Genomic DNA, 14,275 nt, shown 5'->3' with positions numbered 1-14,275 from the left:
ATTAATGGCAGGAAGCGTCTGAATTAAGTTCTTAAGTCCATTGAGATAATAGATACATAGACTGGAAAATACCAAAAGGATAAGTGAAAAGACAATGACCTGAATGACTTCTATATCTGTTAGTTATGATTCTCGTCGTTTGTTGTGGAAAAGAAAAGCAAAGAATTAAGCCAAGAAATTTGGTTTCCTTTTTTCCCCTCTGTTAAAAATAAAAAATCTGTACTGTTGCATAACATCATATTGTATACCCTAAATAAATGCAATAAAATTAAATTGGAAAAAAATCCCAATCATCAGCTCCTCTTTCAAAAAACAAACAAATTAAATAACTAACTCAATCTCCTTGTACAAGCATTCTGATGAAGACTAGGAAAATTTATGGTCATTATTCTTTTCCTAAAGAAAGCAAAGAGTTTATCCTTGCAAACCAATTTTTAGCATTAAATTTTGTTTTGTTTCCACTTCTTATCTGAAAAAGTGTATGTCAATTAGATGAAAGAAGATTAGATCAAAAATATATAATGGATTCTCAGGAAGTATGACTATTATTTCACATATCTGAATCTTCTTCAGCTCCTTAAGCATGTGCTTACATGTTTTTCTATGCATCAATTTAGAGTGCGCATTATTTTTTACTTTAATTCACACAGTATTTTAGGAAAATACCTTTGCATGTTGCTTCACTAGCTTTATGACTGGTTGATAGCTGCACAAATTCCCTCAGTCTAAAGTATGGTATTTAAGCATTTGTTACCTTTGAGTATTGATATTACTTTTTATATTTTCTCATTTTATAGATTTACAATACAAAAAGATGAATGTTACCGATGTAAGTATATACAAGTGGCTATATAATTTTTATTACAAACTGCTTTTGGATTTCCTCAGACAAGGCATTCCTGGTTCAAATAATTCAACTAACATGAGTTCCAGAGATAAAATTTCTTTGTAAGAAGAGTTTAATCTTAAATAGAGTTGCAAATGTATTCAGTTCTTAAGTTTCTAAATGTATTTTGAAAAATAATGTATTTTAAGGGGGTGCAATCAACTTGTCAATGTTCTTAGAAGACATTTCAAGGCCACTTCTTGTTTTGAAACTGCAAGACAGGTGCAGTGGCTGGCTGGATGTAGAAAGCAGCCTTTTGGACCAGTGCCACTGTTGGGGTCTGGTGGATATCAGGACTTAGCTGGAGCACTTTAGAAACAACTACCAAAAAAATGGGCAAGGAGGACACTTAGGAGGCAACTTTAATAGATATAAATTGAGTATAGATCTTAGGATCTTGGTACAGAAATGTATGAGAAAAGAGGGATACAAGATTCCATTTATATGGAACATATAGATTCAGATTCCATATATATATATATACACACATACATAATAGATATATATGAAAAAAATATATCCTTAGGGATTAAATCCAAGGCCTCACACATGCTAGGCAATTGCTCTATCAATGAGTACATTCCAGGTTGCAATTTTTAAATAGCTTTGTGCATGGACCAAGTTTCATGGTTTGAAATTTTTCACTTGTGACTTGATATTGGTGCTCAAAAAATTTAGAATTTTGGAACAGTTTGAATTTGGGATGCTTAACCTGTGCTAGTGGATAGATAAGGTCAGATGTTATCTGGGGTTAAATCAGTGCCAAGGAGATAAACTTTTCTAGCAGATACTTTATATAAAAAGAATATACTATTGTACATCTAAACTTCTAAATCTGTCCCCAGTTCTGTGCCCCGAAACTTTGTTGGACGATTTATACTAGACAGTTCATCCTGTTGATTTTTGAAGAAGAGAAGTGTCAATCCATTTTTAAAGATTTCTGTGGGTAGATGTCTTATCAGTAAGTTCATTCTGCCCTAAAAGTACATTTTTTTTAAATACCAGATGATTGTATCGAGTTGAGGTTTGAATTTTAATATCCTAAGATTGACATTTACTCCTTCCCTGAGACAAAGGAAAGTTAATCCTGTATTTCATTTCCTTTTCCCACTTCCTGCCATTTAGCTGTTGATGTAGGTAGTTAGTAACTGAAAGGAACTTTTTTTTTTTTTGTAATATTACTGTAAAATGTTCTGAGTCTTTGTCTTGAATAGGAAGTTTATAAAGGTTTGAACTATGAAGATCTTTAGCTACTATATCATTCTAAACCTGAGGGGAAAATTATAATCTGTAAAACACAACACTAACAATAGTTTTAAGATTATGACTATGGTGTTATTTTTAGAATATTTTTATGAATGGTTAAGTGATTTGCTATGTATAGACAATACTCTTGGCAACATAATTCTAATCGTTTCTTCACATAGTAATATATCACTAACCTCATTAAAGAGATACCCTAGTTTCCTCCTCAAACTAAATTTTTTTTAAAAAAACAAAACATTTAAATATGTCTTCTTGGGTTGCGGGTAAGGCTCAGTGGTGGAGACCCTGCCTAGCATATGCAAGGCCCTGGATTCAATCTCCAGCACTACAAAAAATGAATAAAAAAATAAAATTTTTAAAAATAAATGAATAAAAATAACTATGTCTTCTTGTAGGTGTTTTTTGCAAATATCAAGGGATGAATAATATATGATTTCTTGTCCTTGCCTCAGACTATTTTATTCACCACAAAATTTGTCTATAGCACTTCACTTTGTGTCAATCAGAATGACCACATGATCTTGCTTATCAAACACTATTAAAAAGTCAATATTCATATCTTGTTTTTATTAAAGTAAGCTAAAACCAATTCTTTTAGTAGAAGATATAAATTAGTAAAATGTTTTATTAACCTAAACATAAGAGAGTACATTACTGAAAGATTTTGATCCATCATTGTTCAAAGGGCACTTTGATTTGTGATTTGGTAGGAATTTTTGCTTGATTCAATATTTTTGAACACACTTTTGATTTATGTCTTCTGGTAAAAGTGGATTTTCACTTCTTCTTTTCTGTCCTGCTTTAAAAAAATAAATAAAAAGAAGAAAGAAAAAGAATTAGGAAAATATGAAATTTTATAATTCTATGACAGATTCTTTTAAATATTTGGCAAACCACTATAAAGTGGTCTGTCAAGAAGTAATAAATAAGAATGAGATTCGACTTGGAATCTATATTCATTCAGTGGGCTTTGCTTGATCCAGTGTTCTGCATACCTGGAATGACAAAAGGAAAAATAATTACATTGAACCCTCTGAAGACTCTGTCATGATTTGGGAAGATGACACAAATGTAACTATTATAGAATTTGTATCATACGTAAGTGAAAATCATTTTATTGATTTAAACAAAATAGTTGGTCTTCTATCTTATAAAATGGAATTAAACTGTTTTCACATAAAGTGGAGAACATGGTAAAGCTTACCATCTGGGATACAGTAATGTACCTTAACAGAATATATTTTATTTCTTGATTTTCGTTTCTAGTTGATGCAACTTTCAAAACATTGCTGAAACATGAAACAAGAAGAATACTTAAAAATAACTTAATTATTATACCTCTTTACCCATCAAAGTGGCCTCATTCCACTATATTTCTTCTGTGCTTATATCTTGCATCAAATATTGGATAAACCCAAGTGTCAAAGAAGAAATTGGTGTTTTTCATAGTCATTATTCTGCAATGGGAGTGCTAACTTGGAACCATCTATTTGTTGGGAGCTTTGTGGAGGCCAATGGAGCATCCCGTACAGTGTTCATCTCCCTTCTGATTCCATGTTGCCTGACTCTGGATTTCAGTGCCCCACCTCTTATCCCAAATATGCCTTTCCTCTGGGCCTGGAATGCTCCAACTGAAGCTTGTACTGGAAAGTTTGATGAGCCGCTAGATATGAGCCTCTTCTCTTTAATAGGAAGTCCCAAGAAAGGTATCACAGGGCAAGGTGTTACAATATTTTATACGGACAGACTTGGCTACTATCCACACATAGATAAGACAGACACAAGTGTGCATGGAGGAATCCCCCAGCTGGGGTCCTTACAAAAGCATTTGGAAAAAGCTAGGAAAGACATTTTGTTTTACATACCAGTAGACAACATGGGCTTGGCTGTCATTGACTGGGAAGACTGGAGGCCCACCTGGGAAAGAAACTGGTCACCTAAGACTATCTATAGGAAAAAGTCCATTGAGCTGGTTCAGCAACAAAATTTACGACTTAATAACACAGAAGCCACTAAGATCGCCAAAAAAGAGTTTGAAACGGCAGGAAAGAAATTCATGGAAGAGACTTTAAAACTGGCAAAGTCGATTCGGCCAAATCATTTCTGGGGTTTTTATCTTTTCCCTGATTGTTACAACCATAATTACAAAAAATCCCATTACACTGGAGCTTGCCCTGACATAGAAAAGAAAAGGAATGATGATCTGCACTGGTTGTGGAAGGAAAGCACTGCCCTTTACCCATCCATTTATTTGAACAGCAACTTGCAGTCATCCTCGCTAGCTGCACTCTTTGCCCGTCATCGTGTGCAAGAAGCCATTAGGGTTTCTAAAATGATTAATGCTAAAAACCCACTTCCGGTTTTTGTATATACCCGCCTGGTTTTTACTGATCTTACTTTGCAATTCCTTTCTCAGGTAAGTAAATCAAAGAGCATAACTATGAAACTGTCCATAAGTGGGGTGTAATGAGATTTAATAGCATTTTTGAGGGCAGTGAAATTTAGTTTCTAATGTCATTAAGTAATGTGCACAAGAGTAGTTCTAGGTCATTATATGAAGACAGAATGAGAATATTTTCCATCTTTAATGTCATCAAGTACTCTGTTAGCAACCATGGAGCATTAGGTAATATATACAATACAGAAGCTCCATCTCTTTTTTATGTGTCTGCTCTCTTGTCAATAGAAGTAATTAAGACAAGAAGTCTTTATTCTTTTTTTTTAACAATAGGGAAGTGGATGGTAAGAGAGATACATAGCAAAGAAATATTTAAATTACTGTTGTGGAAGCAGCATGCTCAGCTTTGGAGTTTTTGTCCTGTGCATAACACTTTCATTTTGTTCCTCTCTGCTACCTCTTTTTGTCACATTAACCAGGTTGACCTTGTGAATACAGTTGGCGAGACCATTGCTCTGGGAGCCTCTGGAATGGTAATATGGGGAACTCTTAGTTTAGCACGGAGTATGGTAAGTTGAACTGGTAGGAAACAGACGAAAATATTTCAACTTTTAATATTTTGAAGAATCCTTTGTGTTAAGTAAGAAAATCAGTGTTATGCTTGGCATATAGTAGTGGGTACTCAATGAATATATGCTGAATTGAACTATCTTGCATTTGTTTGGTTAGGTTATAAGGCCCAACACACTGTATGTGTTTTCCAGTGAGAAATCAGAAATTCAGTGAGATTAATCGAAATTCTCTTAAGCTACATGACTTGTAAGTAGTAAAAAAAAAAAAAAAAAAAAAAAAAAAAACTACGATCTCAGTTTTCAACATGGAGTATGGTGTTAGAAGATGAGTGTGTAACTTGTTTAATTCTCCATATCAGTTCTTTGTATACCCTGCTTCAATCTTTGTGACTTAATGAAAGAGTAAAGTTATATATGTGCTAAATTGGAGCTGAACTTTTCCTTCTCTGATGGATGTGGAAATACTAGTGATGAATGTCCCATGGAGAATGTCACATGCAGCTCATGGCCTGAGGTCCTATCCTAGGAACTGTAGAGCAAAGACATTACACTCTAAGTCTAGTATCATGTCTGTCTCTTGTCTTTCAGATAGACCAGCAATATTCTTACTGTGTTTAAAAGTAGAGAACATTTGTGAAATTGTTTTAAGGTAGTTTCAGAACTCTTATCTATTTTATATAGTTACATTATCCCTGGTTTGATCTCAAATGATATTTAGGAAAAGATATGTGCCTCTAGGTAATATCTTTTATATGTGTAAAATTATTAAAATTTTAATTCTCCTAAGTATATTCTCAACTCTTATTACTTGTTTTTCCAAATCCATGAACTCCTTTCTCAAGGATACATTCATTCTGTGATGGAATCACTCATTCATACTCCACGTAACTTTCTTAGAAAAAAAACCAGAACTCTACCCTCAGTCTGATAAGTAATGAATCAGACATTTCACAATAAGTAGGATGATGTGACGTACTGCTTAAGTGTCACGCTTGTTTTGTAGTGTCACTTTAATCTTAGATTCATATTCCTTTACTATGCCTCCCAAATCATCTTCAATATTTTTTATTCAGGTGGGGAAAAATGGTATAATTACAGCCACTTGGGGGGATGAGGTAGGATCACAAGTTCCCAGCCAACCTGGGCAATTTATTGAGACCCTGTCTCAAAATAAAAAAGAAAAAGGGCTAGTGATATTGCTTAGTAGTGGATTGTCCCTGGGTTGTATCCTGAGTTTAAAAAGTCCTTCAACTTTGGTATGACTATTTAATTTATTCACTATTTAATGGCACTGCCTCAACAATGTCCCTTATAGACACAGTTCTATACATTTCTGCCACTTTTCCCAGTTCATGATCATTTGGAATGTTAGTACTACCATTACTTCCTCTTTTTTACATGTCATTTAGAATAGTAGACACAGGGATCACTCGTCATGTTTCCTCTGATTCATTGAGAAATTGAGAAACTGCTAATTGTAGATTGACTCGTAGTTGCCAGAGTTGACCTAAAACAAGGATTACATAATCCATTTCCTTCCACTCCTTTTCACTAGATCCACTGGTGTGATGGAGTCAACTCTATTGGTCCCAGCTGGTGACACTTGATTGTCAAATATTCAGAAATTTTGTGAGCCAGTTGTTAAACACTGTCGCTAGTAGAAATTAAATTATACAAACTTCAATAAATTATTTTTTTAAAAAAGGTATTCAAATGTACTGATTAGTAAGTATAACAATACTTACTTTGAGGTTATTTATATCTATTGGAAATATAACTGTATAAATGGAAGTAATATGTAATAATTATTATATAATTGTTATTATAATTGCTACCCCAAAATGCACAGAATACTGTGTATTGGTGGTGTACTTAATTCACAGTTCTGCATTCAGTGGTATCAGATTGGCAACTTGAAATTGACCACTGTAGGCACATCTACACCATGATAAATATTCAAATGTTGTAAACTAGTCCTTATTAATTAAAGAGCCAGTTTTAGGTTTTTCCATAGACTACATCTTATTTGGGCTAATGGGATTCAAATTATTCTCATTATTTTACTCCTCTTTTTACCCAACCCTTATCTTTGTGGATATGAGGAAGCAACTGCAATGTCACCCGAACTTGGTATAAGTTCTTCTATGTCATTGGTACTGGGAATATAATGCTAAAGAATATTAAGAAAGTTCAAGCATGCTTAGAGTTTATGAGTGCTTTAGAAAAATACATCAATACAAATATTTGATATGATAAGTACTATACAGAGAATTAATATAGAGATATGAGTTGACCAGAAAAGCGTCTGAGAAAGGCTCTAATTAATGCATTGTCAGAAGGAGAAGATGGAGTCAACCATTATAAAAATTGGGGCAAAGAGCATTCCAAGCAGAGGGAACGGTAGTGCCATCTGAATTAAAGCTGGCATGCTAGTGAAACAACCACTGTGTTGAAGGAGAGTAGTTGGGGAGGGTTGTACAAGAGGAAGGATGGGTTATATCATGAAAGACTGTATGAAGTCAAGAGAAGTTCTTATTCTAAACTCCATGCAAAGCCATTGGAGAGTTAGAAGACAGACCGTTCATTAGTTTTTTATTGTTTCCATAATAATTACAACTTTAACAGCTTAAACAACAGAAATATATCACCTGTTAGTTTTGTAAGTGAGAAATCCAACAGGGTCTCCGAGGGCTAAAGTTAAGGTGTGGGCAGGCTGCCTTCCTTTCTAGGAGATTCCTCAGTTGCTCATCTGGGTTTTCAGCTGATTCAGTTTCTTGTGTTTGTAGCAATGAGATCTCCATCAGACCGTTGGCTAATGGCCATTCCATCTTCTAGAAACCCCTACATTTTCCAGCTCCTGCTCCTTTTCTTCTGTCTTTAAAGTTAGCAGTGGTAGTTTAAGTTTCTCCTACACTTTGAATCTCTCCTTCTTCCATCTTTTCTTTCCAACCCAGCTAGAATAATTTCTATACTTCAATGACTCATGTCTTTAGATTGAGCTCTTCCAGCTAATTCAGGTTAATTTCCCCTTCCCAAGGTACATTCACTCAATCATATCTACACAGTTTCTTTTGCAATGTACATTAGCATCATTATAAGTTGAGGGGTTAAGGTACAGCCATCTTTGGAAGGCTAATATTATCCTAACAATAGATGGCATCAGCTCAAAGAGAAGGTAATAAGAAATAGGGCAAGTGGGAGTGGTCAGTACTCCTTGACTTGCCTGTCAGTGTGCCTCCACCATGCCCTGTGGTCTGCTGAAAGACGAACACAGCCAGTTTACTCAATGAAACTGTCGAACATCAAAGTGACTATCTTTGATGTCTTTGAAAAAATGATGTCCAGTTTTAAAACATACCATTCTCAAGGTGAATCATTTCAGCTATTCCTCATTCATACTCTGCCAAATTTGTAAAGGAGCTGTCATTATTCACACATAATTTGACTCTATGTAACATTTAATCTTTAATATACTCATCTGAACCTGTTTAGCTATTTCAAACCATTTGGAAACTCTTCAATGATATTTAAACTTGTCTGACAAATGTGATGCTTATTACATTTATTTATAATTTATTGAAGGTTAATTGAAGAGACACTGGACCCTGTATTACAAACTCCTATGCATCTTACCTTTACATTTTCAAAACAACCCTTTGAGATAGGTTCCCAAATGATCTTCTTTTATAGGTGATACAACTGAAGCATAACCAAAATAACTACTAAAGGTCACCAAGAAAGGAAACTAAGACTTAAAAGGCTTGAGAATCCCTAAGTTCCTAAGTTCATAAAGCTGTCATTGATGAAACTGGAACTCCAGTCAGGGCAAAGAACCCCAGGGCAGATATTCTAACAGCTGTACAATTCTATCTCCTGATTAATTTATGAATTATTGAGGAAGATCAAGTTGAGGCTATGCTAATCATCAGCAGATCAATTATTCAGTGGCATGAAATGGCATATGAAATTTACAAATGTTATAAAAAATAGTGGAAATATTCTTGTTTGCTAAAGTAAAAAGATAAAGTATTTCCTGTCTTTTGGTGTGTCTGGTTTGCTTTTTCTTAAAACATGCTTATTAGAGTGAATTAATTCACATGTGAACTAACTTATGCCTTGATATTGTCTTATAATTTTACAGAAGTCTTGCTTGAACCTACAAGATTACATGAAGATTACACTGAATCCTTACTTAATTAATGTAACCCTAGCAGCCAAAATGTGCAGCCAAGTACTCTGCAGGGAGAAAGGAGTGTGTATTAGGAAAAACTGGAATTCAGATGACTATCTTCACCTCAATCCAAGTAACCTTGCTATTCAAATTGGGCAAAATGGAAAGTACATAATACATGGGAAACCTACACTTGAAGATCTACAGCATTTTTCTGAAAAATTTCATTGCAGCTGTTATACCGACTTGAACTGTGAACAGAAATCTGATTTAGATACCATTAAGACTATTAATGTGTGTGCTGTTGAAGACGTTTGTATAGACACCTCGCTAAACCCAGAGCCCAGTAATCAGGCTTCCCCTTTGGAACAGGGCAGTACTTCCAAAAATGAGAAGAGTGAGAGCGGGGAGAGCATGGAGAGTGGTCTGAGCGGGGAGAGCGGGGAGAGTGGGGAGAGCGGGGAGAGTGGGGATAACGGGGAGAGCAGTGAACCCTTCGCCACATCTGCTGCAACAGTGTCTCCATGGGTTCCTAGAAACGATGTCAGTGGAGGACTCTTAATTCTATACATGTATTCACAGCATTTGAAATATTTGGCATAGGCTCGTGGAAACTAAAAAATGCAAGATTGGATGTCATCTTACAGAAAGAGCTCTGCTTTGAGTTCCAAGAGCAAAAGGTTTATTTTTCTATCAAACACTGTTTGTAAATTCTATAACTCCTGAAGGATTAGTTTTCTTAGAGGATGGTGAAGATTTGAATAAAGCCAAGTTACTGTAAATCAATGTCTCAATGAGTAGTTTGTAATTTGTAAAAAACAAAAACCAAAAAAAAAATCAAAATAAAATCAGAAAGTATTAATAATCATAAGAAATAAATAAATAATTAAGTAATCAAAATATTAATAATTAAATAATAAACAAGCAATAAATAATTATTAATAAGGGAATAATAAATAAAAAGTCAAGAAAATGTTAAGGTGTATCTTAAAATGTAGCATTCCACATATACCAATCTATCTCACAGAACTATGGTTTTTAGCTATTTCCTCTTGGAAACATTCCAACTGTATTTTATAGAAAGGTAAACTTTAGAAAATGGTTTTTCTATTTTTGCACCTAACAACATCTTCAGAATTCACATTTAGAAAAATATTCTAATTTTCTTTTCACTCTTGACTGTCATACCTAAAATGCTTTATTTCATCTAGGCATGCATCCATCTGGGCATTCACATCCTCCAAAGAGCATTTATCCAGTGCTCATTCTCTGTCGGGTTTGGCACTAAGCATCACAGATGCAAGATGAAGTGGCATGCTTCTTGTCAGCTGAGTTTCTTTGGTTCAAAGAAGGCAGAAATTGAATGTGGAAAATGATAACATACTGTGTTGTAAATGCTATGATAAGTTTATCATGCTCTGGCAAGCAAATAAGAATTCGGGGGTACCAGAGATTTCTGAGAAGAGATAGTGTGTAAGTTGCCTTAGGGTTAAACAGCTATTAGATAGTCTGAGAGAGAAGGATCTTCAGAATGGAACACTGAGTGTGGTGATGAGTGACCTAAAGCAGATGATGGCCACATGATGAAAGCCTTCATGAACTGTTCTAAGAAGTTAGGATTTTACAATGAAGACAATCTCCATCTTTAGATCTGCCTTATTTTCTCCACTCCTATCACCTGCTCTAGAGTAAAAATTATGAGGACAAGCATTTGTTCTGCTTTGCTTACAACTGTACTTATGTGATGAACAGTACCTGGATCTTAGGGGGTGCTGATAACATAGTTGTTGAAATGAAAGCAAATGGGAAGTCACTAAAAGATCTTAAACTTGAGAATGATCATGACCACTTTTCACAACTTGAGAACTCTTGGTCCAATGCTGACCTCAGAGTTCCTCAGCTGTATCCCACGTTCTCCACTCAATTATGATTCTACTGCTAAAGCGGTGTTTTCATAAGTTAGTTATGAGGGAAAAAAAACTTGATAATGACCCTGGAAAGACACTTAATGATTATCAGAGTAAACACTGATCAGGACTTAGAAATAAAGGAGGAAGCCAGACCAATTGGAGAGGGAATAGATTTTAGAATTGTTTTAGATTTTTTGTCACTGTGACCAAAAGACCTGGCAGAATAATTAGAGGAGGGAAAGTTCATTTGGCTCACTGTTTCAGAGCTCACAGTTCATAGACAGCGACTCCATTACTGTGGGTCCAAGGTGAGGCAAAGCATGGTGGAATGTGTGGCAGAGGAAAGCAACTCAGAACATGGCAACAAGGAAGCACAGAGAGTTCCCCAGAGGCACACCACCAAACACTGGCCCACTTACAGTCACTCCACACCTGCCTACAGTTACTGCCCAGTTAATCCCTATCAGAGGACTAATGCACTGGTTAGGTTAAGGATCTCATAACCCAATCATTTCACCTCTAAGCTTTCTTGCATTATGAGCTTTTGGGGGACACCTCACATCTAAACCATCACAGGAATTGAACAGTTTTAAGGGAAAACTATATTTGTTAGGTATATGACCCTATGAGAGTTAACCTGACTCAGCTTGTGTTTTAATAAAAATACAATAAAATATACCTTTTAGGTTCCTGAGATTGATTAATATGTACATAAAAAGCATTTGGCCTCAAAAATAATTCAACAAACTGTGGAACAAAGGGAATGGACACCTTTCATGACTACATAGTTCCGTGGTGATTTATGCTAACTGCAATGAGCAATATTTTCATTTTAAAATGTGCATTTTAGACTAATTGTCTGATAGGAAAAACTCTTGATGAAATGTTATTTTGGGGAAGTCCTTTTTGAACTACTCTACCTAGTAAATATTGGCTCCATTTGAACTTTATGAATTGCAATTTTGCATGAATTCTCAACCCTGAGTTCATGAACCGTCATATTCTAGGACTCAACAGCTTGCCTATTAGTGTTCTGCAGTCTAGAGAACACGGACTCATATCCTCTGTTTTGGTTATAATACTGCAGGATTGTTTCAACACAATCATTGTGCATGAGGTCCTAACATTTTGATGGAATTAAATTTCAACATGAAGTGGTGAGGTGTTTGAAAGTGAAATACCACCAATAAAGTTCTTCAATAAAATTTAGACAACCTGGATATTTCTCTTTCCTCCTCTGCTTGTGATAGACAGGTCAATTGAATGAAGGAGAGAGGTAAAGAAGAAAACAAAAGAGGGAGCTTTCTCTGCTTCCATTGAGGACACTAATTTGTACTGGTTGAAAGGAACTTCTGATTGGACATCAGAAGTTCTTGTTAAAGCCCAGAGTGGTTGTACTTGATAACTGGTTTGACCTGCACAGATATCACTGAAGCTTTCTCCCTCTCCTTTTGCCTCTGATATCCTTTTAGAAATAAAAAGAGATGAAGCCACAAAGCAGTGCTACAGTTTGGGATGTGCCGAAACTGCCATCTTTTCTGTACCATCTGATTATGGTACAGTCAAAGACACTAAGGTCTTAACTTCTCTGAGGCATTCAATTTCCTGTGAGAAAAAGGGAAATGTTTAACTTGTTACAGGACTGTTTAAGTTTTAATATCTGAGTTGAAAGAGTTGCAAAATCAATTTAAAAATGATTTAGCAGGGCACCAAGGTGCATGCCTGTAATCCCAGAGGCTTGGGTGGCTGTGGCAGGAGGATCTTGAGTTCAAAGCCAGCAAAAGCAAGGTGCTAAGCAACTCAGTGAGACCCTGTCTCTAAATAAAATACAAAATAGGGCTGGGGATGTGACTCAGTGGCTAAGTGCCCCTCAGTTCAATCCCCGGTCCAAAACAATTTTTTAAAAAATTATTATTATATATTTTTAATTCTGACAATTTTTTAACAATTGAAACACTTGTGTAGTCTTTTTTATTATGTTAGTCTGAAATTTTTTTTATTCTTATAAAGTCGTTGTTCAGGATAAACAATACAAAGTAAGAAAACTAATCATCTTCCCCCTCTCTTCTAGTGATAACTCCTGGTTATAGTTCCACACCTAAAATTTCAGGAATTCTAGAAATTCTAGAAATATGAATGCAAATGTGTGTGTGTGTGTGTGTGTGTCCATCTAAGAAAAGGAATATGGTGTCCATAATTTCTATAACTTGCTCTTCCCACAGGACCATATGTTTTGGATGTCCTCATCAGTACATCTTTGTAGTAACTACATCATATTCTACTGTACCACTATATGACAATTCTTATTGATAGATATTTAATTTTCTGGAGAATTTTTTCTGTATTAATAATTTTGTAGTTAAAATATATATCTCTTCACATTTTTGCCAGGATGAAATCAAATTGCTGATGCGAAGGGCACATACATTTCAATTTAGATAGATTGTTATGATTTGGATACGAGGTGTTCTCCCCAAAGCTCATGTGTGAGACAATGCAAGAAAATTCAGAGGTGAAATGATTGGGTTATGAAGAGGTAACCTAATCAACAGATTAATCCACTGATATGAATTAACTGGGTGGTAACTTTAGGCAGGTAGGTTGTGGTTGGAGGAAGTAGGTCATTGGTGGGGGGCATGCCTTTGAGGTTTACATTTTGTCCTAGGTAAGTGGAGCTCTCTCTCTTTCCTGGTTGCCATGTCCTGAGTTGTTTTCCTCTGCCATGCCCTTCCACCATGATGTTCTGCCCCACCTCAGGTCCAGAACTATAGAGTAGGTCCACCATGGACTGAACCTCTGAAACTGTGAGCCAAAACAAATTTTCTTCTTCTACATTGTTCTTGTCATCTCACAAAGACAAAAAAGCTGACTGAAATATTGATATTGCTAAATTATCTTCCAAATATTTTGTTCCAATTAATGATGTAATAGTGAAAAAAAGTTGTTTCCTCACCAATTGGGCTTTATCAAATACTGTAGTCACTGTTCATCTGATAGATGAATGTGACATCTCTTTTGAATTTTATACTTACACAGTAATGTTGACTTTTTTCACAGTTTACAAGGGTATCA

At 35.3% G+C, this 14,275-nt stretch overlaps 1 protein-coding gene across 1 annotated transcript; it reads left to right on the top strand.

The window, feature by feature from the left end:
* The first annotated feature begins 3,614 nt into the window (after positions 1-3,614).
* Positions 3,615-9,896, top strand: Spam1 (sperm adhesion molecule 1). Its single transcript, XM_047562105.1, is given in 5 exon segments — positions 3,615-4,568; positions 5,030-5,119; positions 9,264-9,644; positions 9,646-9,690; positions 9,777-9,896. Coding segments are annotated over 5 exon segments (1,590 nt in total).
* Positions 9,897-14,275: the final 4,379 nt, after the last annotated feature.

Source organism: Sciurus carolinensis, chromosome 8 (assembly GCF_902686445.1).
Source record: "Sciurus carolinensis chromosome 8, mSciCar1.2, whole genome shotgun sequence".
NCBI classification, from domain to species: Eukaryota; Metazoa; Chordata; class Mammalia; order Rodentia; family Sciuridae; genus Sciurus; species Sciurus carolinensis.
The sequence above is the reverse complement of the archived record's forward strand: the minus strand, read 5'-3'. Positions and strand labels throughout refer to the sequence as shown.